The following is a 24,823-nucleotide window of genomic DNA, read 5'->3' as shown; positions in this document are numbered from 1 at the left end:
GAGCTTTCCCATCCTTAGATCAGAGGGTGGTTTGTCCACCGCACAGCCAGGATGCATCCCAGGGTACATTCACCATGTATAAACTATGAGAGTTCTAGCTGTACTCCTGGTATAACAACCCTCTAAAGAGTGAACCCCACTCATGTAAGCGTAATTACATGAGTCAGAGTAGGGGGCCGGGAGCTGCTTGGCTCTGCATGGGGGCCCAGACCCAGGCCCTGGCCCAGGCCCTGGCAGCTGTCTGACGTCAGAGAGCTAGGAAGGAGCATCTTGACAGTATAGGAAGAGTGTGGAGGATGTCTGACTCTCATTAGAAAGTGGCTGCTGCGCCCAGCACATGCCCACGCAGACGACACTTTCTCTATGTCGTCACACACAAAGGTTTAACAACACTCTGTCTCTATATTCTCATGTATGCATATATAAAGAGGGTGTGCATTTACCTATGTATATATATATATATATATATATTATACACCCCATAGACTCAACACGTTTCTATACCACATAACACACCTATACAGTAGACCTATAGACTACAAACAGTAGTTTGTAATTGTCAATTCCACAGTACCAACACAGTCAACATGTATTGCTGTGTTGCTGTGTTGCTGTGTTACGTGTGTGTGAAGTTCTTGCCACTAAATAGACCCATGTCTGCACGCTAGTTTCCTCTCTATGAGCCAAGGCCGGTTCTGTTTCAACCTTCAAAGCGCCCACTCATATGAAATATGAAAGGATATTTTTAAAGGGATGTTTTAACATTTTCCTTCATGGCACTTGAATAAAGACCTCTAATTGGTATCTATTCGGTGTAATGACATAGCTACCTCCAACCCACAATCCAGGACTGCCACCAGCAGTTACTATGGTAACGTGAACACTGAATACAATACGTCTACATACGTCACCCTGTTGTTTTCCATGTTGAAGAGAGACAACAGAGAAGACGTCATGTTGAGGATGTGTCTCATTAACAGAGTCGTCACATATTTGTGTTCTAGAACATAACAAATATGGTTTTACTACTGTGAACTACTACTACTACTAATCTGATATATATATTTTGGAATTCTCTTGAGCTATGATTATACAGTTTAGTGAGTAGTGTGAGAGAGAGACAGACAGACAGAGACCTTTTTAAACTAGATCAATATTGATGTACTTATTATGAACAATAAAATAATCTACAGTTTATTATGCAAATATTGTCAAATGATAACAGACACTTTGAGTGATTGCAGTTCTGTAGTGCTCAAAATTGTGTTATGCTAACTGTGTTTATAGAGTAGAATTTCAGATGTAATGGATTTGGCAAAAAACATTGACCTCACTGAACAACGGCGAGAGCCTGTTAAGAGAACACACAAGTCGAACACATACACACACACACACACCAAGTCAAATCAAATCACTGAGAAATAATTAGGAAACCGAAAACTGGGAAATGTATTAAATCAAAAAGGTTTATAAACAGGAAATAATGCCAGTAGGAAATGGGTCAAATCAAATCAAATGTGTTAAGAAAGTAAGGCCACTACTGCGTTTGCACTTACTTCTCCTCTCAACTCAAATTAAACTGAAGGTCTTTTCCAGAAGGAGGGGTGACGGGAGGTGGGGGAGGAGGGGGGGGGGCGTGCGAGTAAGTGGAGTGGAGTGGAGGAGAGAGGGAGGTGAGACAGGGGGGGGTAGTTTAGAGGGGGGGGTTGGGGGTTAATTTAAAGAATGCATACCTGCAAGAACTGGCATGAGCGCTCCTGTTGACAAGCCTTAGATTTCACTAGCGCTCTATCTAGGCCTACGTTAACCGAGGCCTTCTGGTAGACTTCACGAGCCCTGCTCACCGTGAGACTGGACGACCACGAGCTCTTCTTCACCATTGGCCCATCCAGTCCCAGGGGGACCAGGCTATTGGATGGTACATAAGAAGAACATTTGACGTCGTTGTTGCTGCGCGAGGGTTTGAGCGCCTGCTCACTCAGCGAGCTGTAGGCGTCCATGAAATACTGCGACTGCGACTTGTCCGGCCCGTGCAGGCGGCCCATCGTCATGGCGCTCGGCGAAGGGGCGGGGCTTCGGTACATGTAGGCATCCCGTTCTAGGTTGTCGTCGGAGCTCCAGTAGCCCGAGGCGTGGCCCCGGTGCTTGGGCTCGGCCGAGCGGCAGCGCTCGCGGCTCTTGCTGCGCTTGCGCTGGCGCAGGGTGGGCGTGTCGCCGTCCGTGCTGGCCCGGCTGCCGTTCACACTGCCCTTGGTCGACTGTAAGTGCGTCCCCTCCAGGGAGTGAGACTTGGTGAACAGTTTCTGCACTGAGTGGACCAGGTGACGTATTCGACCTGGGCTGTCGTTGTTCCCGCCCGCCACGGCAAAAGTCATCCCCCCGTACCCCCCGATGCCTCCGACGCCTCCGACGCCACCTCGCTGCTCCAGGGCTGTCCTCTTGTACTGCAGCGTGTGGTAGCCGTCCCTCGCCAACGATGGCTGGCGCTCAAACTGCTCCATGATGCTGATGGGCAGGCGGGTGGGGACCTTGTTGGGGGCCATCCCCCCTCCGTAGGGCACGACGGCGTTGCATTCGTCCTTCAGCTCTTGGTGGGAGGAGCTGTGATAGCGGCGGGGGAAGGTTCCGTAGGGCACCACGCTGCTCTCTGATTGGTAGCCTGAGCGCTGGGTGTAGTAGGGGTTGTCTGATGGGTGGGGGAGGGGCATGGGGATGGGCATGTCCATCTGGCCAATCAGGTATGGCTTCCTGTCAGGATGGTGGGCTAGGGCGTCATAAGAGGGGTCATAGTTCATCATGTGGTGGTGACTCCGACTGCTGGATAGGCCCTTCATGGCGACAGACGGAGAAATGGACGGACTGACAGGTAAAGGGACAGACAAATGGACAGACGGACGAACGGCTGGCAGGCGGACTGCTGCAGGTGACTGTCCTGAGACGAGAGGTGCAGACTCTGTGTAACAAAGACAAAGAAGAAAACATTATTCCGATCCACTATTACGATCTACATGTTCAACTCTAAGCTCATTTCACAAACTGAAAACAGCATTTCTCTTCTGGGTTTGTCATTTGTCTATTCTCATACACAGTACTATAAATGCAGAGATCCATATTAGGTGTGTGTGTGTGTGTGTGTATGTATGTGTATGCAGATTTCCCGTTAACCTGTCAGGGTTGGTTATTTAGGACTCATCCATGGTCAGACTGAGAAAAGGCAGTCTTTTTTTATCAGCCTTCATTTCACACTTCCTCAGGAATATTGGGTGAGCTATTTTTAACCCATATAGAGAACACACACACACACACACACATACACAAACAAACACACACAATCCTGAAATAAGCAGGGAATGAACTGAAGATTGATTTTCTTTGTGTTGTGGGTTCAAATATGTTCCTGCTGTGATGTTATTACTCTAAACCAGCACCAATCTGGGTAAAAGAGAAAAGTTTCTGTATGGGAGAGACTGGACAAAAGCATTCGAAAAAGGAAAACTGCACTTCTGAAAACTAACAAAACAACTTTTCTTCCAACATAGAACAGGCCATGTTATTCTCCTCACATTTAACTGTAAGGTTGTTTTGTTTTCTAGTAGTGTTTTGTTTGTGCTGTGCACTTAGCCATGCTCTCTTCAATGGGATAGTGGCATGTCCGGATGAATACCAGCTTCACAGCTCAGAGCTGCTTGATTCACTGAAAGGCCAGGCGGGTAGCAGGCTAATTGCTGATGGTGAACGTCCCCTCATTCAGCTGTTTGTGTGTTTGCGTGAGTGTGTATATTTGAGTAAAAGTCTGTGTGTGTTTCTTGTGTGACATGCGACAGGAAGCGGGGCCCTCGCAGCAGGAAGAGGCAGGGCTCGACGGGTGGTGGAGAGATTGAGCATCCAGCCATGTCATTAAAGTTCTATTATTGGCCATGGTGTAATTACTGGTCTATCATTGGTTGATGTGATACTCTAATGGCACAGGGGGCGGTACCAACACAGACCCTAAAACGTCAGGATTTTAAGTGCTGTCAGGGGGTGGCTCAACAGAACACAAAGTCATAAAACACTCAACTACAAGTCTACAGTATCCAACAGACATACCAAGGTTAAAGATTGAACCTAGACTTAGCTGGAGTGGCATGTTACTCATTTATCAACGTCAAATTAGGGCTTTAAGCGTAACTCTCAAGACACCCTCCATCAACAGACTTCAGTTGGGTAGTTGGCTATATTCAATAGAACTCAAATCATATAGTTACCACGAGAGCATTCCCGTGATCCACTAGGCAGCAGAAGAACAATCTAGGTTAGAGAATCTCAGGTCTTCATGTCTCACTGATAAGGAGCACCAGGGGAGTATTCTAGCGCAGGCTTCCCTGCCCTACTTGGCCTTCTCTCAGCTGCTTAACATCACATGACAGCTCCACTGGTACAGGGGACTCTAACCAACAGAGCTAGCATCCTCAGCCCTACCGCTAGGCTCCTCAGCTTCAGAACTGTGCAGGAAGTCGAACGCTCATCTTAGACTAAAAAGGAGGAAAGTTGAATGTATATGTTTCTTTTCATCTCAATGTCTTAGATCCGTAGTGTTGCAGAGAACTGTCTACAGTAATGTTGAAATTATTCTTTGTTTTGCAACCACTCGTGAAAAAAATGATGTTATGACAGATACTAAAATAGAGCGATTTTGTATAAGGCAAAGTCATTTAGCAAAGTGAGTTAGTCATTAATCTAGTCCAGAATTTTGCTGGGAGGTTTTCTAGTGATTGTTTCTAAATGGTGTGTGTTTCCATGCCTGCCAAGCACAGCTACTGAAAAACACTGCTCACCAGAATCAATTCAATTGTTTCATCATGGCACCACATTCTACACTCTCAGCACAGGGTAATCACAGTCCTCTCTGTGACTGTGTGTTTACTAGTCCAGAACCCAAGAAACTCAATATCGCACATACTGTAACCAAACTAGCAGGCATTGGCTGATATTCTGTAACTATATACAGTATATCTCAAACAACAGTGCATACAATCAGTTTTTTAATTCAACGTATATTTATAGAAACATTACAACGTTTTATTCCAAAGCAGGGTCAGTGGCCTCATTTTTTGATAGTCAGTTTTGCAATTGTGTATATATTATTTATACACAGTAATATTGTGTTACCTTTGTTTTTGTTAGGCCCTACTTATTTGATTACTTATTCTATAACTGCACATGGAGTTACCTGAACTTGAATTTATTTTGGGGTTATTAAAGTGACCTGAATTGAATTGCAGTTAATTTACATTTATAATTTTACATATTCTAAAATATTATCACATCAGCACCTTGTCAACTAAACCTGAAAACTCAGTTTTTAGTAATCCAAGTAGGCCTTACTGTTGAGAGCAAGGTGTAGCTAGCTAACATTCTGTTTAATCACTACAGGGGTGGTGAGAGAGTCACCCATCTGTCTGTTTCATAACCTATAATGAGGGTGGTCACGGTTGGTGGGTAATTAGTCTCTGAGGGAAGAGGGTCACTACACACACAAGTACACACACACACCCACACACACAGATGTACACACACATCTAGATGCACACCAACACATTAGTGTTAAGCCAAAGGAAGAAAAAGGAGGGCGCATGTGTGTGAGAGATAGAAAGACAAAGAAAGATAGAACGACAGAGAGAAAGAGAGAGAGAGGGCAGAGAAAAAGTGGCTTTAGTGCCACACAAAACTTCTCACGCGCGCACACACACACACACACACACACACACACACTCAAGTATTCAAAACAGCCCTCGAAAGAAGCACAATGGAGGAATTCTAATTCTGGACCAGTATTATGTGAGGGAGGGGGGAGGTCTGCTTGCTAGGCAGGCGGTATTACAGCCTTGTCAGACAGACAGACAAACAGACAGAGGCACGCAGACTATGTTTCAAGTGGAGGTCATGCTCGCCGGCTGCTTTGAGCTCTTGTCTCGTATTGCTTAGCTCACCTCTTCTCACCGCCTGCTCACACATGACAGCCTGACAGGGAGACAAAGAAGCCTACACTGACAGCTGGCCTCACTTGCATTTAGCTGATGCACAACTGGAAATGAAGGGCGGAAACCATTCTTTTCTTCTACCGCCTTCCCCACCATTGACCTCAGTCAGGAGCAAGGACCGATCATTCATACAGAGCAGCTTATCCGCGCATCGAAACATCAAGGAATACTCGACAGTACATGTTGCCGTCTGCCAGGGGCAAACCTACAGAAATAAATGGTCTGTTTGCCATTTGTAGGTATTCCGATTCTACAAATAGCACCGTGGACACAATCTACCCCATTCTGGAAAGCATGACCTATAGAAGTGACACAAGTAAAAAAATAAAAAACACCAGTGAGCGAATCATGACAACCATTATATCTAGGCTGTCACAGGAAGTCACTGGACAAGGAAATTGGATCTCTCTCCATGTGTGCTCTGAAGTGACAGAGATCTATCGTCTACAGGCTCCACACACAGTACCAAGACTGCTGCCCTGACTGGTCTGGTACCAGCTCCCCCAACACTCCTGCTCCTTCAATGTGTTGATGAAGACTCACACAATTATTGACAGTCAGACACACACACACACTCGCGCACACATGCGTGTAGACACGTACACACGCGCGCACACACACACACAGTGTGTTGCTCTGAAGGTTCCGGGCAAAGGAAAGAAAAATCCATGATTTTCTGTTTTGTGGATTCCAAAAAGCCAAAGTAAGCTGCTGTCTCTGGCATGATGGAGAGACAGATAGAACTGTAAGCCCTGTTAGAGGTCTGAGTTGTTATTACAGTACGTCTGGGGTCAGAAAACCAACTGACTCTGAAACTGACAATCCCATACACTACATAACTGTTCAAAAAGAGCTATTCACCACAACATAGTGCATGTTAGTGTTGGACAATCATCTCCCTAAAGGACGTCAGAAACGGATCGGATTGACAACCAAACCCTCCTGTTCTGTTCTTTCCTCCCTCTCTTTCCCTTTTTTTCTCTCTCTCTCCTCTATCCACCATCCCCCTCTACTCCTCCTCTCTCCCCCCTCCCTCTCTTCTCTCCCCTCCTCTCTCTCTTCTCTCCCCTCCTCTCTCTCTCTCTCTCTCTCTCTCTCTCTCTCTCTCTCTCTCTCTCTCTCTCTCTCTCTCTCTCTCTCTCTATCTCTCTCCTCTCTCTGTTCAGAGGCTCATGTGCCAGGCAGTTTGATGATGTGTGTGTAGGAGGATAGAAAATCAGCTCAGATCAGGTTATTTTGGGCAGTCAGGAAACCTGCAAACAAAAGGGTTTTTTGAGTCACAGAGATTCTTGCCAGCGCAGGAGGAGAGATGACACACTCTCTTTACTGGCTTCTGTATTCATATTCCACAAGTTTGCTCTATGTATGATCTTTGCTGCCCCAATCCCAGCATGTGTTACAGTTTTTCTCGATTGGTTACACACATTTTCTGAATGCATACCTCATACTCTCAGAACTCTACACACAAATAAAAAAAACACACACACAATGGGCAAAACCCCTCACTTCTCCTGCTAAATTAAACTTAACATTCAAAACAATGTTATTTAATCTCAAAATGGTATTTTGTTTTCAAATGACAAACACAAACCATCATATGAATAGACATTTATAAGAACCATTTGAACACTGATGTGCTCAATGTAAAACACTATGATGAATGGAAAACACTTCTTCTTCATTTATCATAGTGAGTTAGGCCTTTTTTTGTTCAGTGTTACATTTACTACAGACAGTACATACATAAGTGTGTTGTAAAATATTTGAGAATATTGTTTTTATACTCAGAACACAGAAATACACGGTAACAAATATATTTTACATATATGTACACAGTGTACATCCCAACCAACACAAAGTTGCACATACAGCGGTTTACATACAAAACAACAGAATAATTTACTGTATAGTGTATACAGTTACATTATTATTATTTTTCTTTGTATTTGCCGTAATGTTATGGCGTTATTTTCTAGGACCATGTTCATGATTTCAGTTTCCTGTTCAGGAGACAGAAGACGTTCCCGACCACCTTGTGTTGGTAATCTTTCAGTTCTGCCAAACATATAGTAAAATACTGTAAATACTGTGTAGGAATACAAAGTAGGAATACATTTTCCAAATACTTGAAACATACTTTATTTTTACAGTCCTACAGAACAGTCCACAGGCAATACTTTACTACTGTACTTATTGAGTACTGTATTGATATGCAGTAGGCCTACTGCAATTTTGTAGTGAGAGTAGATTTCTTACCTATTCTCATTTCGGAAAGTCCCGATGATGGATGCTACAGTGTTACAGATGCTACCTGCTCAAATTTGGCTGTACTCTTTGCCCAGCCTCCCTCATTGTTAAACCATGGTTGACTACATGGTCAACCAAAGCGGCTCGGATCTCATCAGAGATTATGGTCCTTGGCCTTCCTCATCCTCGTCCTCCCCGTCCTCCTCCTCTTACTCTCACTCCTCTGCCTCTGTTTCCAATGTTGGCATCCATTGCTCAAAAACAGAAAAGGTCACCTGTTGCCCTTTTATTCTAAACCTCTGATTGCTAATTGTAAAACTGTGTGACAGGTATTTGTCCATGCGATGAGTCAGTGTGCGTATTTGAATGGCAGTGTGTTCCTTGTGAAAACAAAAGATTTTCTTCATGAAAATTGTGCCAAATGCAGAGAATTGTGTGTAGTGTTTTGAAAAAAGTGTGTTTTAGAACTGCAATTTGAGTGTAAAGCAGGAATTGTGCTTGTAGTTTAGCAGAATTGGTTCATGGGGTTGGTGCATGAGTTACATGTTGTGGTCATTGTGTCATTGTGTCAGTACCAGTATTTGTGTGTAAACAATTGAGAAAAACTGTAATGTGAATTACTGTCTGTAGATTCGGTGTGTGTAAAGGGTGTGAATCAAATTTATTCTGATTTTCTTGCTCACCTGAGCCCTAGATTATCATTAGACCTGTAGGAAACTTAAGTTTCAACAGATAAAAAAAAAAACATTGAATATAACATATATCCATAATGTGGTGTGGCCAAGCGTTGAATAAAGCATAATAAAGAGGGAATCTTGAAATCATTCCATAGATACACAAACAAAACTAAGGTTTTGTTTGTGTAATAGATCTGCATCTGTATTGATTGACAGCAGTGCTGCAGTCAGGATTGTTCACGCTTCATGCGCTGGAAAACCGTTTGTTTTTGTTACAAGCTCGTTTCAAGAATGGAGGGTGTAACAGAAGCGTTCATTCTGACACTATGTGACTGTGCTTATTCTGAAGTGTGCAGCTGGAGGTGAACAGCTGGGCTGAAAGCATATGCCGCTGTTGTCAAGAGACAAATCTGTGTGTGCTTACTGTGTTTGTGTGTGTGTGTATGTGTGCTGCATGCACATGTGTGTGCACTGTGGAACAGGCTAGAATGTCTGCTGCTTTAGGAATATCACTAAAGAAAAGAAGGATGTGTCTCCATGGTAACAAATGGATGTTATAAATCAGAAATTGAACAAGACAAGAGTTACAGAATTGCTGTAAACATTCCCTCAACCTCAACCAACAGCTTGTTAATGGATGGATGTGCAGTGACACACTGGAAGAACATGGCTTCTGTGCACAATCAGTGCTGAAGAGCCCACTCAGGAAACCACTTACATACTGGGTAGATTCATTCATTCAGAGACTTTCTGTTCCTCTCTTGTTCCCTGTGAGGAAGTTCCTGAGTGATCTGGAGTCTATGGTCGAGTGGAGCTAGAGTAGTTGGTTGGGCAGTGGAAGGGCTAAAACCCTCTCTTCCGCTCTCTCTCAGCTTCACCTCAGCAGTGGCGTGTTTGGATCAAGCTCTGTGCACTCTTGGAGACATCAGTGATGCTCCTGAGTTTACAGGGTTCTACTTCCAAGCCCACTGCTACAGCGGACGATGGTCTCCAGAAACGTGTTGGCCATGAATGATTCATCCACTTTCACTGTGGGTATCATATCATAGTCAAGAACATGGACGCCCCGACGCAGCTGAAGCCGTCTTAGATGGGCGTCTGAGAGCCAGTTCATGGGAATGCAAGCGATCAAGCGTTTCCACGGAGCTGAGTTCCCATGACCGCCTTGTCTGTGAGCATCACTGTCAGCACAGACAGGGTAGGGCAGGGATGAGGCCTGGGCTGGAGGAGCCAGGCACCATGCTAATCTTAGCACACACTAGTAGCCTGTAGCGTTAGAGTAGCACAGATAGCCTACTGTACCAGAGAGAGATAGAGTATTTTACAACTAGATGAGACAGATAGATGAAGAGGTTGGACTAAAGTTGAATTTTGAGCCACATAAATGAAAAACGTAATCAATGTGTTATTTGATATTAAATATGTAATCCATCCCTTATGAAGTCACAAGGTCAGTACGTCTATTCATGTAATGTAAACGTTTTTGACCGAAGTCTAGTTCAGGCATGGCACTCGGGCAGCGCGCGTCATATCACCCATCGCTGTGTGTACTCAGCCCATAGGTTTAGCTGCGATAGGCTGCACTACAAAGTAGTACACATGCACACACTCGCGCCCTCGATTATCTTACTGTTCTGCGCTGCTTCCATCCTCCACCATTACCTTCTCCCCCATGTTGTCTGTTTGGTCTTCCCGTCATGGGATTTCACTCGTTGCTCCCTGCCTCATTGTCATGCATGCTGTAGCGAAGGAAGGCAGCGCTTCCCCACGTACATCCAATCCGCCAAAGTCAACCCTTTTTTCATGTGAAAAAATTGTGAAATCAATCACTTTTTTTTTATTGTGGAGCTAGTAACATATGCTGAGGTGGTTCGGTATTTCTGCAATAGAATGTGGCATCTACAGTAGAGATGAAACCGTGTACAATTTGATATTGATTTTATTTTTTGTTTCATAAAACGCATTCTTCCAGGGAGTAGCCTACCCCCTACTATGATAGACATGATGTAAGTGGATATAATCGAATAATATAATCTTTGCCTTCCAATTCATCTTCCCTTTTTATTGCTGACCCCTCTTGCACAATGAACTTGGAGAACACTGACGAGACACGACAGTTGGAAGGGTACTGTACAATTGTGTTTTCCTTCCAAGTCCATGACTTATACTCTGTAATGGCCAACTCTAGTCATTTGTGTTGTTTATGGGCAGCATTTTCTCAAAACCATTTCCAATAATACCAAAACACCAAAACAAAACAAACATATATCATTGTCCTTAGTGACTCTACTGCTAGCTGTTTTCCAAAGAGAGCTCTTGTGAGGTTTTCCTATGAACTGTCCACCAGAGTGTAGGCCACTGTATCACTTGTACAACCAGCCAACACTAGGACATCTCAGGGCTGGTCCCTCCAGAGATGGCATGCACAGACAGAGAACAGGAGAGGAGAGACTAGAGGAACGACTTACGGACTGACTCGAAAATAAGCAGAGGCCAGGGGGAGTGAAGGAGTGGGGGGGAGGGGAGGAGAGGTGATGACCAGAGAGAGGAGTAGAGAGTGAGATGAGGGGATACGGGGGCAGTGAAGGAGTGGGGTGGAGGGGAGGAGAGGTGATGAGGAGAATAGATACCCAGCTAGAGACAGCTAAGTCTCCTCCATCTGTCTGTGGGCTCGAGAAATCCCACAAGGACAACATCGACACGAGGACGCCACTAAAGTCATCTCTCACAGACACACACACACACACACTCCCTCTCTCTTTCGCTTTTCTCTATTTCAGTATAGGTCTAACATTACATAAGAAAGCCAGACTGTGTTCCACTCTGTGGCAATTACAGCCCTGACCTGACCAGCAACATTCATTCCAGATGACTTCATTAGGCCAGCCAACAATGTCACCTGCAAATGAACTACACACCTACTGTCCAGCCCTTCTGGTGTTTTCATCACCATGTACTGTCTGACTAACACACTGCAAGATAAAGTATGAACTTTATCTACCCTGATTACTCTAATCTATGAGTCACTGACTGGCAGCTTGTTCCAGTCTCTTTATGTTTAGTTTCAGAGAGGAAAGGCGTTCAGGGCTGTGCGTCTACACTGTTTTGGAAGTCCTGTCTGAGGGTCAGAGGTCAACAATGACGTCACTTCCGACAGTAAACGTCACATTGGTATCCCATAACACATGGACCACCACTTTAAAATTAGACGGTGTGAAAAAAAAGAAGCACAATCTGCTACAGGCATCACAGATGGATACGTCAGAAACTCAGACTCTTTTTGAGGAGAGAGAGAGAGCGTGACAGAGATAGAGAAATAGAGAGAGAGAGAGAGAGAGAGAGAGAGAGAGAGAGAGAGAGAGAGAGAGAGGAAGACTTAGAAAGCGAGAGAGAGCATTCATATTCTCGCCCCCTCACTCCTATGATTCAGCTCAGCCTGTAGAGCAGAGCGTGGGTTAGGGCTCCTTCCTCACGCAGACAACAGCACTTTCAGACCCCGCTCCTTCCAGCCTCTCGAGCCAGCATCACTTCCACATGAGCCCCAGCCTCAGCCTCTGCTTCGGTTCCAGCCCTAGCCCTCATTGCTGGTCCCAGCCCAAGCCCCCAACCTTCCCCCAAGATCCCTCCTCCCCCTTCCCTCTCACACCTTCCCTTGTTATGTAATGGATCTCAGTTTCAATCACAGTACACCTATTAAGATCGTTGCCAAGTATATGCATGTATTTCCTGCAGCAGCTGGCGTCAGAGGGATGGCTAGTGGGAGGTGTAAGGTGGATGCTCAGAATGAGCATCTGAGTGAGACGCAGATATCACACATACAGATTTACACCGGGTTCATAGATTGCGTAATTATCTTCACAGCCACGTCAGATATGTCCCCTCGTGGATCACCCCCCCCCCCTGGAGTGACAGGGTTTTTACGGTGGATGTACAAACTTCCTCTTTCTACATTGCTCGATTTGAGAGCTTTCCACCTTGTCAGTGTGTGTTTTTTTGTGAGTATGTGTGTGTGTGAGAGAGAGAACTTCTAATATATCCTCTAAGGGCAAACTCAAGCTTCGCTGAACTTCTGTAGTTTTGTTTCCCGCACTAAAACAAAGAGCAGAAAATATCAAAAGCCTGTTGTCCTCAAGCACATTCGGCTGATGCCACAATACTGTTTGGTTTACTGGTACTTGGCTTATTGGTACTCAATACAAACTGTACCACCCTATCAATTACAGAGGAAGTGATTTATCTAAGTCAGACTGAGTACAAATCAATCATTATAAGATCCGTACTGTACGATGCTGCACTTGAGGAAAACAAACAAGGAGGCCATTAGTTGTATGCTGAATAATCCTAAGAACAGAACGTGGTTCATAAATAAAGCTAGACGAGAGCAACCTTCCATGTATAATCTTGCGCTGGTCAGCATAATAATTAACATCTCCTCTGGCTAGATGTTGCAAACCTAGCGACTGTGTACTCTCTCTGCCCTGTTGTGTAAACGCTTCATGTTCTTTGAAGGACTAAATAAAGAGTTGTCCCCAGGCATAAGCATGCATAAGATTTAGAAGGATGCAGGGGGGAGATATATGTGTCTGTTTGTAAATTCTGACATGCATGCTTGTGTGAGCTACGTTGTGTGCATGTGAAAGTACACATGTGTGTGACATTGCAAGTATGTGTGTGTGTGGTTACCTTTAGTTAATGTGGCCCGGGAGTCCTTTAGTGTCTTAATTACAGCTGAATGACAAACCCAGGAGGATTTAGACATTTAGTCATTTAGCAGACGCTCTTATCCAGAGCGACTTACAGTAAGTACAGGAACATTCCCCCGAGGCGAGCAGGGTGAAGTGCCTTGCCCAAGGACACAACGTCATTTTGCACAGCCAGGAATCGAACCGGTAACCTTCTGATTACTAGCCCGAATCCCTAACCGCTCAGCCGCCTGACTCCCTCAGGGAGGAAGAGAGGAGGAAGAGGGGCGGGGACACCCAGTTACAATCACACCCCCACAGGGACATGTTTATATACCAAATCCCTCTAGATACACAACCGTCCTCCTCGCCTCCATCCTCCTCCCTTTGGCGCCTCTCACCCTCCCTTCCCTCGCTGAGCTTCCCGTACGCAGCCCTCCTCCCCCCTCGCTCCTCCTTTTCTCCTCTCATCTCTGTTGACTGCAGGGGCTTCTTCAACTTCACCGGGCTGGTTCACCACTATCTCTCCACGGCAGAGACACCGTGTCCTGGGGACCACAATAGGCAGGAGCCACAGCATGGCGGGCTCGTGACTCTTCACATTTACATTTAGTCATTTAGCAGACGCTCTTATCCAGAGCGACTTACAGTAAGTACAGGGACATTCTCCCCGAGACAAGTAGGGTGAAGTGCCTTGCCCAAGGACACAACGTCAATTGTCACGGCCGGGATTCGAACTGGCAACCTTCTGATTACTAGCCCGCTTCCCTAACCGCTCAGCCACCTGACTCCCTCACATGTAGACTGTACTGCAGTGCTGCCTCTGCCTGCCGTGTAAGAAGCTGTGGAGGGAGGCTGTAGCCGTGGACTAACCTCCCTGGAGGCATTGATGTTCAGACAGTCATGGTCACACTATTGCGCACAGGCCTATCGACCACTTATGATGTAGTCGTTCACTGAGACATTGTTCTGATCCTTTTCCGAGGAATCACTAATCACCTGCGGATGGAAATAGGTTCATACAATGATTCTAATAATCATCTGCCTGTATTGAAATCCCTTTTTGTGTGCTTGTGTGTTAGGGCGTGTGTGTTAGGGTGTGTGTGTTAGGGTGTGTGTGTTAGGGTGTGTGTGTGTTAGGGTGTGTGTGTGCGTGTGTTCTCTCTGACTGGCTGGTCTCCCACAGCTGATGTCTCCTCCGTTTATCCCTGATGGAGTATGACGCCAGGCCTCATCCACGCAGGTAATTCGTGTTGTCCTTTCTGCAGCTGTGAGCTCTCCACGGACGGTGACCCCCACCCCCGTCCATCTCCCGTCATCTCCCACGACACAGGAGCGACGCAACCTGTGTCTCCGCCACTCTCCCTCCTTTTAGCCATCCCTCCATCCCACATCCCTCCGTGGTCTGACTGCAGCAGCAGGCCCATCACTTGGTGTTACGTCTCTCTCTGTGGGTCCGATTTAGACTTCCTCCTGCTGATACGTCTCGCTAAGTGAGCACTAGATCACGAGGGGGACATCCGTTATTAGGAGTCCAATGAGCAGCGATCACATCGCAATATTTATGCTGCTGATTATAATGCACAACAAGGCATCATGACTTCATCTGTTCTCTGAACTTCCGTTCTTGGCTATGACACAGGGTCTGTTAAGGCTTGTGTTTATCCTCTCATACCCAGGGTTCTCCAATCTTGGTCCTCGAGGGCCACTGTCCTGCATGTTTTAGATGTTTCCCTGCTCCAGCACACCTGATTCAAATGAATGGTCGTTACCCGGCTTCCACAGAGCTTGATAACGACCCATTCATTTGAATCAGGTGTGTTGGAGCAGGGAAACATCGAAAACATGCACAACAGCGGCCCTCGAGGGCCAGGATTGGAGAACCCTGCTCTAAACCAATGTACTTTATGACCAAGGATGTTGTGTACAGTTAGGCATGTGATGGTGTATACTTCTGCTGTGAAATGTGTGGATGTTTAGAAACAAACAAGTAGCGTTAACACCAACCCAAACCAAACATACAAATGTGGTCCAGGGACTAGAACTGTGTTTATCATCCCATGAAACAGTCAGGTGAGCGCTTAGATGGCACCTATCTGTACTATCTGTACCAGCTGATCTCCACTCCTCCCCACAGCAAAGCCCTTTGTTACAAAAACACCCAAAATAGAGGGGGGAGATAATATCCACACAATTTATCATCCATTTTTAATGAGAATAGTTTCTGCCTCAGGCAAGTGAGTGCTTTTCAGCAATATGTTTCTCACCTTCTGGTACACTTATAACACACACACACACACACAATACGCGCACACACACACATACTGTACACACACATGCTTAAACTCCCCACTACAAACGCTGGAAGCGAGAATTTGTCTTCCTCCTCCTCCTATCTCTTCCAAACTAAACTGGATAGGCTTATGGAAGTGCTGAGGCAGATATGAAGCAGAACCAGTTTAATGTTGTTCATTTAGCAGAACGAGGGAGATTACAACAAGGTCAACAGGAGACCCAGAGCAGGAGGCCCAGAGCAGGAGGCCCAGAGCAGGGGGGCCAGAGAAGGGGACCCAGAGCACGGCGCCCAGAGCAGGAGACCCAGAGCAGGAGGCCCAGAGCAGGGGACCGAGAGCAGGGGGCCCAGAGCAGGGGACCCAGAGCAGGAGACCCAGAGCAGGGGACCCAAAGCAGGAGACCCAGAGCAGGGGGCCCAGAGCAGGGGGCCCAGAGTAGTGGACCCAGAGCAGGGGGCCCAGAGCAGGGGGCCCAGAGCAGGGGGCCCAGAGCAGGGGGCCCAGAGCAGGGGGCCCAGAGCAGGGGGCCCAGAACAGGGGGCCCAGAGCAGGGGGCCCAGAGCAGGAGGCCCAGAGCAGGGGGCCCAGAGCAGGGGGCCCACAGCAGGGGGCCCAGAGCAGGGGGCCCAGAGCAGGGGCCCAGAGCAGGGAAAAACGAGAGATGGAGGGAGAGGAGCGAGAGCTGTGGTGTAGTCTGATTGCTCCTTGGTGGTCTTCAAACTCAATGGAAAATAATCACTCTTATCTCCCCTGCTGGCCTGGCTTTCTCCCTGCCCTGCCTGTCTCCCTGCCCTGCCTGTCTCCCTGCTTTCCTCTCCCTGCCTTGCCAGTCTCCCTGCATGCCTGTCTCCCTGCTCTCCTCTCTCTGCTCTGCCTGTCTCCCTGCCCTGTCTGTCTCCCTGCCCTGCTTGCGTGGTTGAACTGACTGCCTCCACTAACTTCTATGCCTGCCTGCCTGCCTGCCTGCCTGCCTGCCTGCCTGCCTGCCTGCCTTCCTGCCTGCCTGCCTTCCTGCCTGCCTGCCTGCCAGTGAAGAGCCAGGCGGGCCAGGCCTTCCCCAGCAAGTGAGTTGCTCCTGTTGTCTCCTGCTCCCTGGGAACAGTGGCTCAAAGCGACAGCTCTGACCGCCAGGTCAGCCATCTGCCTGTCTGCTCTGCTTCTCTGTCTGTTTGTGACGTGAAGGTTTTGGGAGTGTTACGCTAAGATGACTCTGGGGTGTGCGTGTGAGCATGTGTGTGCTATGGTCTCTGAGCCCCGTATCTGTCATGGTCTTTTATGATACTAAAACAACACCTTTTTCTAACTATAGAAGCAAGTACTGGTGGGGTGGTTGAATGCAGGTATACATTAGAAGTATTGGAGTCACGCTGGGACATGCAGTTCCCAAGGGAATCACCAGGACCGGTTTGAATCCAGTCTGTGTGAAGATGAATCAGAAGAATATAGTACTGTACTGTAGGTATACCTTACCTAACGGATGTCAAACAGTCCTTGGCCAAACTCACCCACCTCACTTTCCCATGTTTGACTGCTGCAGAGGGCTGGAAGGCATGGAGATCCCTGGAAGCTATCCTTTGCACTAAGAGGAAGAACGCTGAAACATAAGAGATGAATGGAGTTAATTAAACTATTCATAATCTGTTTGCTCACCCAATGCCTTTGTCAGATACTGTGGTGCTTGTGAAACGCTGCAAGAGACCAGATATGGGAAATACTGGACGTTTTTCTTTGAGTTCAAGTGGACAGAGAAGACACAACAACGCAAACTATAAAGTTTATAAAGAAAAGGTTTGTTTGACCTACAATCCATCTTGGACAATATCCCTGATTAAACCAAGATCTCTCTCTCTTTCTAATGCCCTCTCTGTCTCTCCCTCCCTACCTCCTATCTCTCTTTCTCAAATCCCCCCCACCTCCCCCCATTATCTAGCCTGGGGAGGTAACACAGGCTGCAATGCTAGTGTTGTTCCTCACCCAGACAAGCATCATTGGCTTTGATCATTAGATGTTATCTTTGATGAGGCACCACAACACAGAGTCGTAAACCGCGGGGCGAGAGGCGCCGTAATGACTCGCTTAACGCAGGGCTGATTTCCCAGATGAGGCAAACTTATGGTGTGTGCTGTGATTCTGTCTGCTCCCAAACCACCACCCGCCAACAAAAACATGCTACAATCAGAAACAGAGGCATTCACTTCGAGAGAGATGGACCGAGTGACAGGGCGATACAAAAGAAAATAGAGAATTTGTGTTAACACAGTCAGGACCAAGACGGTTCACCTACCATTTTTTTCCTTTTCATTTCAATTCTGAATTGATTTCTGTAAAATGACACCAAACTGCTGACACCGGTCACTTGTATCAGGTATACCTGATGCCCATGTGTAGGAATGAGATAACTGAAACACAGGATTCACATCCTGTAGCAGGCTAAGACTTCAACCTACAATATCAAGATATTCTTGAATTTCTTTAGGGATTGATAAAGTGAAGTAAAAAGAAACCACCATTTCATCTCTCATAGTTCTTAACTCGGTATGGCTAGTCTGCAACACCGTGAGCACCATCCACAATAGGACTGGGACTGATCTAATCAGGTCGGAGGAGGTGGACTGTGTCTCATCGCCGGGCCTGCCACACTCATGATAGACTGTACACAGACAGCAGGCGTATTGGGAGAAGCCATTCACAGTGCTTATTGTTATGCCTCTTCCATAGCCAGGGACAATAACAATAGCCTCAACAACTATGATTGATGGAGATTATTTATGTGTCGCACACACACTCTTCACATGCAGATACACGCTTGCGCACAGTCACAAACATTAATGTGCGTGCACACAAACGGACACACATACAAGCACACACATTCATACACGCACACACATGCGCACACACTCACACACGGCCCCAGACGACATGACTTTGGAGTAAGTAAGAGAATATTAAACTAGTCACAGCAAGAACAGAAGAAAATCCATGGAGGATTGTAGAGGAGTGGCACGTATGGGTGGGAGAGGAGGAGGAGGAGGGGATGGGGAGGAGGAGGGGATGGAGAGGAGGAGGAGGGGATGGACAGGAGGAGGGGATGGAGAGGAGGAGGAGGAGGGGATGGAGAGGATGAGGGGATGGAGAGGAGGAGGGGATGGAGAGGAGGAGGAGGGGATGGAGAGGAGGAGGGGATGGAGAGGAGGAGGAGGAGGGGATGGGGAGGAGGAGGGGATGGAGAGGAGGAGGAGGAGGGGATGGAGAGGAGGAGGGGATGGAGAGGAGGAGGGGATGGAGAGGAGGAGGAGGAGGGGATGGAGAGGAGGAGGAGGAGGGGATGGAGAGGAGGAGGGGATGGAGAGGAGGAGGGGATGGAGAGGAGGAGGAGGGGATGGAGAGGAGGAGGGGATGGAGAGGAGGAGGAGGAGGGGATGGGGAGGAGGAGGGGATGGAGAGGAGGAGGAGGAGGGGATGGAGAGGAGGAGGGGATGGAGAGGAGGAGGGGATGGAGAGGAGGAGGAGGAGGGGATGGGGAGGAGGAGGGGATGGAGAGGAGGAGGAGGAGGGGATGGGGAGGAGGAGGGGATGGAGAGGAGGAGGAGGGGATGGACAGGAGGAGGGGATGGAGAGGAGGAGGAGGAGGGGATGGAGAGGAGGAGGGGATGGAGAGGAGGAGGGGATGGAGAGGAGGAGGAGGGGATGGAGAGGAGGAGGGGATGGAGAGGTGGAGGAGGAGGGGATGGGGAGGAGGAGGGGATGGAGAGGAGGAGGAGGAGGGGATGGGGCTGGGGCTGGGGAGGAGGAGAAGAAGCACGGAGGCTGGTTGATGTCGGGCACAGCCTCAGGCACAGAGAACAAATGACTACGGGTGGATAATGCAATATGTTCAGATTTGGAGGAACGTCGAAGATTCAATTTCACTCAGCTATGGAAGCAGTCTATCTGAACCCTCCGTATGCCACAGTTAAGACACGTTTCCATGGAGAACAACGAAGGAAGGAGAAAAAATTGGGGGTCGTTTTTTTTAAACACTTACAGGTGGTGTAAGCTCCTCTTGTAACATGACCAACAACAAAAAGAGTAAGGAAGGAGGCAAAGAGGAAACAGAGACGCTTTTCCTCTGGCCCTCGGCTTAAGCTGGATATGAACTGCTGTATCATCTTAATCCTCTCTCACGGTGTTCCTCCACTGAGTACACGGGCCCAGGTGACATGACCAGGTGACATCACACCGGCTGTCACGAGGGTTTGAAATGGAGTCTCCCTCGGCAACAGGGTTTAAGATAGCCTTAGCGAGGCCCAAAGAAAGCATAAGGTGGGTGATGATATTGAAAGTTAATTAAAAAGTAATTTTAGACTATTAGCTACAAGGCCAGGCGAGCAGAGATGAAGAGCAGAGAAGGCAGAGAACATCAAAGGAAGAGGAGAACTGCCTGCAGACATGCTGTAATGTTAAGACCTACAGATAAACTAGGCCCCACACAAACAAACAAACCGAGACGGTGAAAGTCAAACTGAGACTTTGAGGGGAGTCAGACGTTGATAGAGGAGTTTGGTTGAGAGGGCGGGGGGAGGGCGGTCATTATGCTGGTGAACCGCGCCTCGTTGTTCCCCCCTATGTTCAGGATGGCGGAGGCATCGCTTACTCATCGCCAAGTGATTTGTGAGGCTGTTTTCTCAACTAATTTGCTTGTCAGAGAGGATTTGTCATTTTTGCTGCTGCTGAACACATGGTACCCCTGTTTCTCCTAGGAAGACAATACTGCTGTCTTCCGATTACAAACTGGCTGATTTGAATCAAGCCTGATCACTGCATCACCTAGCAGCTGCACACACACACCAGGAATTACTTCAGGACTTTGATACATTTCGTCAAGAGCTTACCTGAGAAAATGTACTGATTACGCATTCACGACTCAAACTGCTTTGCAAATACACAATGAAAATTTTTTATATGGAAAACCGTAACAGTCGTACAGTAACTGGTTGTTTTCTATCTTTGGTATTAATATATTATGCAGCAAACATAGTAAACAAACCTCAGCATCCCTGCCAGTGGGAAGGTTTTGAACGTGGCTGACAGTTGGGATTGTACTACATACTGATCAAAATCTAATTTGCAGTAGCAAACCAGCACTTTCCGCTCAACTGACAAGATCGACTCACTCAACTCAAACACAATAATAAAACACTTTGCAGCAAGATGGGGTTTATAACACTTGAAGTTTCATAAAACAAAAGGCTGTACTAAAAGATTAAGTGAAGCGCTGTACGTAGGCTGTTCTAGAGGACTGTCATAACCATGACAAAAACACAGCAGTGAGGAGGATGACATCACTCTCTATAGTCGATACTCCATCGTCTCTATAGATTATTTTTCAGCATACAGAGCGAACGCTGGAGGTCCATTAGTTCACGGCGCTGAGGAGGCATGGAGACAAGTTATAGTGCACTGTGGGAGCTAGTTAAGCGTGTTAGTGTGACTGAAGCGTGAAGGTTCCAGTGTGTTTAAGTTTATCTGACCAGAGTCTGTATGTAACATATTTCTTCTTAGTCTAATGCATTCTTCATTTTTTAAAAACAACTCCCCTGGAAATGCGAAAGTAATAAGCACAATGTCTAGTGATGTCACTTAGTCCCTCCCACCCTGGTAACGAGAATTACATCCTAGCTGAGTGGATGTGGAAGGATTTCACTGCAGTTCCTTCCAACCTGGAGCAAGGTGCTAATCATCTGTAACTAATGCTTTCTGTAATCCTAAACACCAGCTCTCTGCCAAATATAGGAAGGACCACGGCAAAAAAATAAATCCACCAGAAAATGTTTCTGAGCCTGGCCATGATTGCATATTCCCTAGCTGGGAGATGGATACCAAAATAATGTTACAAGGAGGCTCATGAGAGGGTGATGCATTTGATGACTACACTGTGGTTATTCGATTTAACCTGTAGTCGGTGGAGAGAGAGAGAGAGAGAGAGAGAGAGAGAGAGAGAGAGAGAGAGAGAGAGAGAGAGAGAGAGAGAGAGAGAGAGAGAGAGAGAGAGAGAGAGAGAGAGACAGCAAGATGGACGAGTGAGAAGGATTGTGGGTGTTCTGGCACAACGTTCTCCTACTGAATCCCTGTTGCCTAATCCTCCGGACACACAGACAAGCAGACAGACAAAAAGACAGGCACAAACATGATCCAGGATGACTCTATCACTCCCTCACAGCCTCGTTTCCCTTCCTGAGGAGGAATCTCAATGAGCACTGAGCCCCCCACACACAGTCTGTAGAGGTGGCACTCAGAAAGACCCCCTGGTCCCTGAAGATGCTCGTGAGGCTTAATCATCATTACAAATGCCTCACAACTTCCACTCACACAGACACGCACACACCGACACACAAGCGAGCACACACTCTCAACACAAGTAAGCAATCGCACGCTCACGCACGCTGTCACACACAGACAAGCATACGCCCACATGCACACAGGTGCGCACACACAGGCACACACACTCATGTACAGACAGACACATACACACCACCTGACCAACACAAAACGTAATAGCTTAAACACATTAGTCTGCCTGATTACAGGAAGGGACTTTAGGAGCCTCATAACAACTGACTAGGTAATTCTCCCAATAGTCCCCCATTAAGAAATATCTGGAGCTAAATAAATGACCTGATAAGGGCTCTCAAGGCTACCTCACCATGACAGAACATGGTTCCAAACCACCTATACTACACAGACATAAGTCAGGCCATCTCTGTAAGCACAGCTAGCGATTCAGTTCTCAAACCTTTAGAACTCATACAGCATGTTGCACACCAATAGAAGAAGCCGTTCAAACCCAAACATGATCCAGTACAGACTGACTCCAACGAATTGCATCCGAAATGAGTTCAAATGACCTTTATTCTGTATAGAGATGTGTTCTCCTCTACCTGTAACTCCATCTGTTCAATGGTCGTGGAAGAAGCCCTCTTCATCACCTAACCAGCAGGTGCAGCAGAGACTATAATCTCTCATGATCTTTGATCCTCTCTCCTCCTCTCCTCTGCTTCTCTTGGAGAGTGGGGGAGACTAGGCCAGTGAAGGCATGACTCATGGCAATGTGTATGTGTGTGGGCCTCAGACGATCTTTTGGCCTTTGTCAAAAGATTAAATTTGGATCATGAACCAGCAGAGGAATAATGAGAAAACATGCAGGATGTGGATCCTCATTAAAAACTCCCAGAGTTGGCCAGCGTGGGATTCGAGTTAGGTCTTTGAAATAAAATAAAAAAACAACTCTGCTTCTCCAGTAACTGAATGTATCTTTAGCTTTGAATCAACTCCTGTTTTGGTCACACAATGTCTTCAAGAGATGAATAAGGTGCATGGCTTGCTTTCCGGTATAGATCACCAGGGCTGTGCTGCACAGAAGGAGGGGTATCCCAATGTGTATCAGCTTCCTCAACATGGTATCCCCTCACCCTGGCGACCATAGACTGGTCCAAACTTAGCTTAGTTACAAATAATTGTTTGTTTAGGATCAAATCCCTGAGCTATACAGTAAGATGAGAACAATTGGGCCCACATCGTCTGCATGGAGTATCAAGTGGGGGAGGGATGTTTTTGATGGGCCATTGGTTACATTGTACCAGACAAATGAAAGTCTGCTCAGACTAATTGAAATTGAAATGATTCTGCTGAGTATTTTGACACAGTTCCCGATTTCAGATTGTTTCTCAAATGAACAATGGAGGAATGCCTGTGTAGTAGCTGACGTCACAAGAAGATTAAATACACTACATTTCATCTTTCATGTTGGGGATTTAAAAAAAGCTTTGTAGATATTAATCTTTTTTATTCCTTTGCAAAACCTAATGAAACCCAGAATAGCACAGTCAGAATGATAAATCACCAGGTCATGGAGCTAGCCTCCGTGGGCATGTCCAAACTGTGTCTTGACTCAGTCAGCCTGTCAGTGAGTATATTTCAGCGATGACTAGCTAATGCTTCAGGGTAGGGCAAAAGCTAGCTGGTATTTGTGTTATGTGTGACTAAAAAGATTTTGTTCAACACCATCATTACAAAACCTGATGACTTATCCTGTTTGAGAACTGAAGACTGGTGTATCAGCTTCCTCAGGCTTTAGTTTAACATGATAGCACTCTAGTCTCGTAGCCCGGGGAGAACTCGAGTTTGAACCCAGTCGGTTAAATGAACTACGAGAGCATAACCAAGCTTGGAAAACGTGAATTTATAATTGATGATTTAAGAGTAATCCTACAGCCATCCAACAGGTGTGGCAGACATTTCCATCAAAGAAGCATCCTCTTCAATCCATCCCACTCCTTCCCCACCCTCCAGTCGGATCAGACAGCAGCTCCACAGCGATCTGAGTCAGGACACCAGAACTACAGCACAGCATCCCGGGGTCATCGGCATCCCAGACAGTGTTAGTGACCACGGAGAGAACCTAGCTGCTGTTCTGCTGTCTTTGGTTAGGAAGGAAACATCCACCTGGCTCTAGATTCTTCCTACAGCTCTGGGATTTGCGTGACCTTTCTCCAAAGAGGCGGTAAATGTCACAGTAGCTTGGATATTCTTCCTATGTCTCAAGCAGGGTGGATCTCTGAAGGCTTGGTTAGGGTTTCCGGCTCACCAAGCTGGGAAGCTGCTGTAGTCAGTGGCAACTAATAGTCATGACACTGTAGGTGCACAAATATATTCTTTGAAGTTCAAAACCGCATTTTAAACATGCAGAAGGTGTACTTTCTAAAAATAAAAACACTTAAAGTAGTTTGAACCATGATCTCAGTTCATCCGGGGAACCTAACACAGACAGCTACAGACATCTAGAGATATCTCTCGTCACTGCTCCATCCTACTACAGAAAGACATCTAGAGATGTCTCTCGTCACTGCTCCATCCTACTACAG

At 46.7% G+C, this 24,823-nt stretch overlaps 1 protein-coding gene across 3 annotated transcripts in view; it reads right to left on the bottom strand.

Annotated features, from left to right (window-relative positions):
• Nucleotides 1-24,823, bottom strand: part of dlgap1a (discs, large (Drosophila) homolog-associated protein 1a) — a 52,902-nt gene that overhangs the window by 19,585 nt on the left and 8,494 nt on the right. For 2 of the 3 annotated variants that reach the window (XM_062481897.1, XM_062481900.1), the window contains exons 2-3: nucleotides 17,433-17,517; nucleotides 1,734-2,953 (exon numbers count right to left, since the gene is read on the bottom strand). In XM_062481897.1, the coding sequence (XP_062337881.1) occupies nucleotides 1,734-2,834 (1,101 nt within the window). In that variant the 5' untranslated portion in view covers nucleotides 2,835-2,953; nucleotides 17,433-17,517. The remainder of the gene's footprint in view (nucleotides 1-1,733; nucleotides 2,954-17,432; nucleotides 17,518-24,823) is intronic. The other variant, XM_062481898.1, reaches the window with a different exon arrangement.

The sequence above is a fragment of the Osmerus eperlanus genome, chromosome 16 (genome assembly GCF_963692335.1).
Source record: "Osmerus eperlanus chromosome 16, fOsmEpe2.1, whole genome shotgun sequence".
Classification (NCBI taxonomy): Eukaryota; Metazoa; Chordata; class Actinopteri; order Osmeriformes; family Osmeridae; genus Osmerus; species Osmerus eperlanus.
This window is presented reverse-complemented; position numbering and strand designations above follow the sequence as displayed.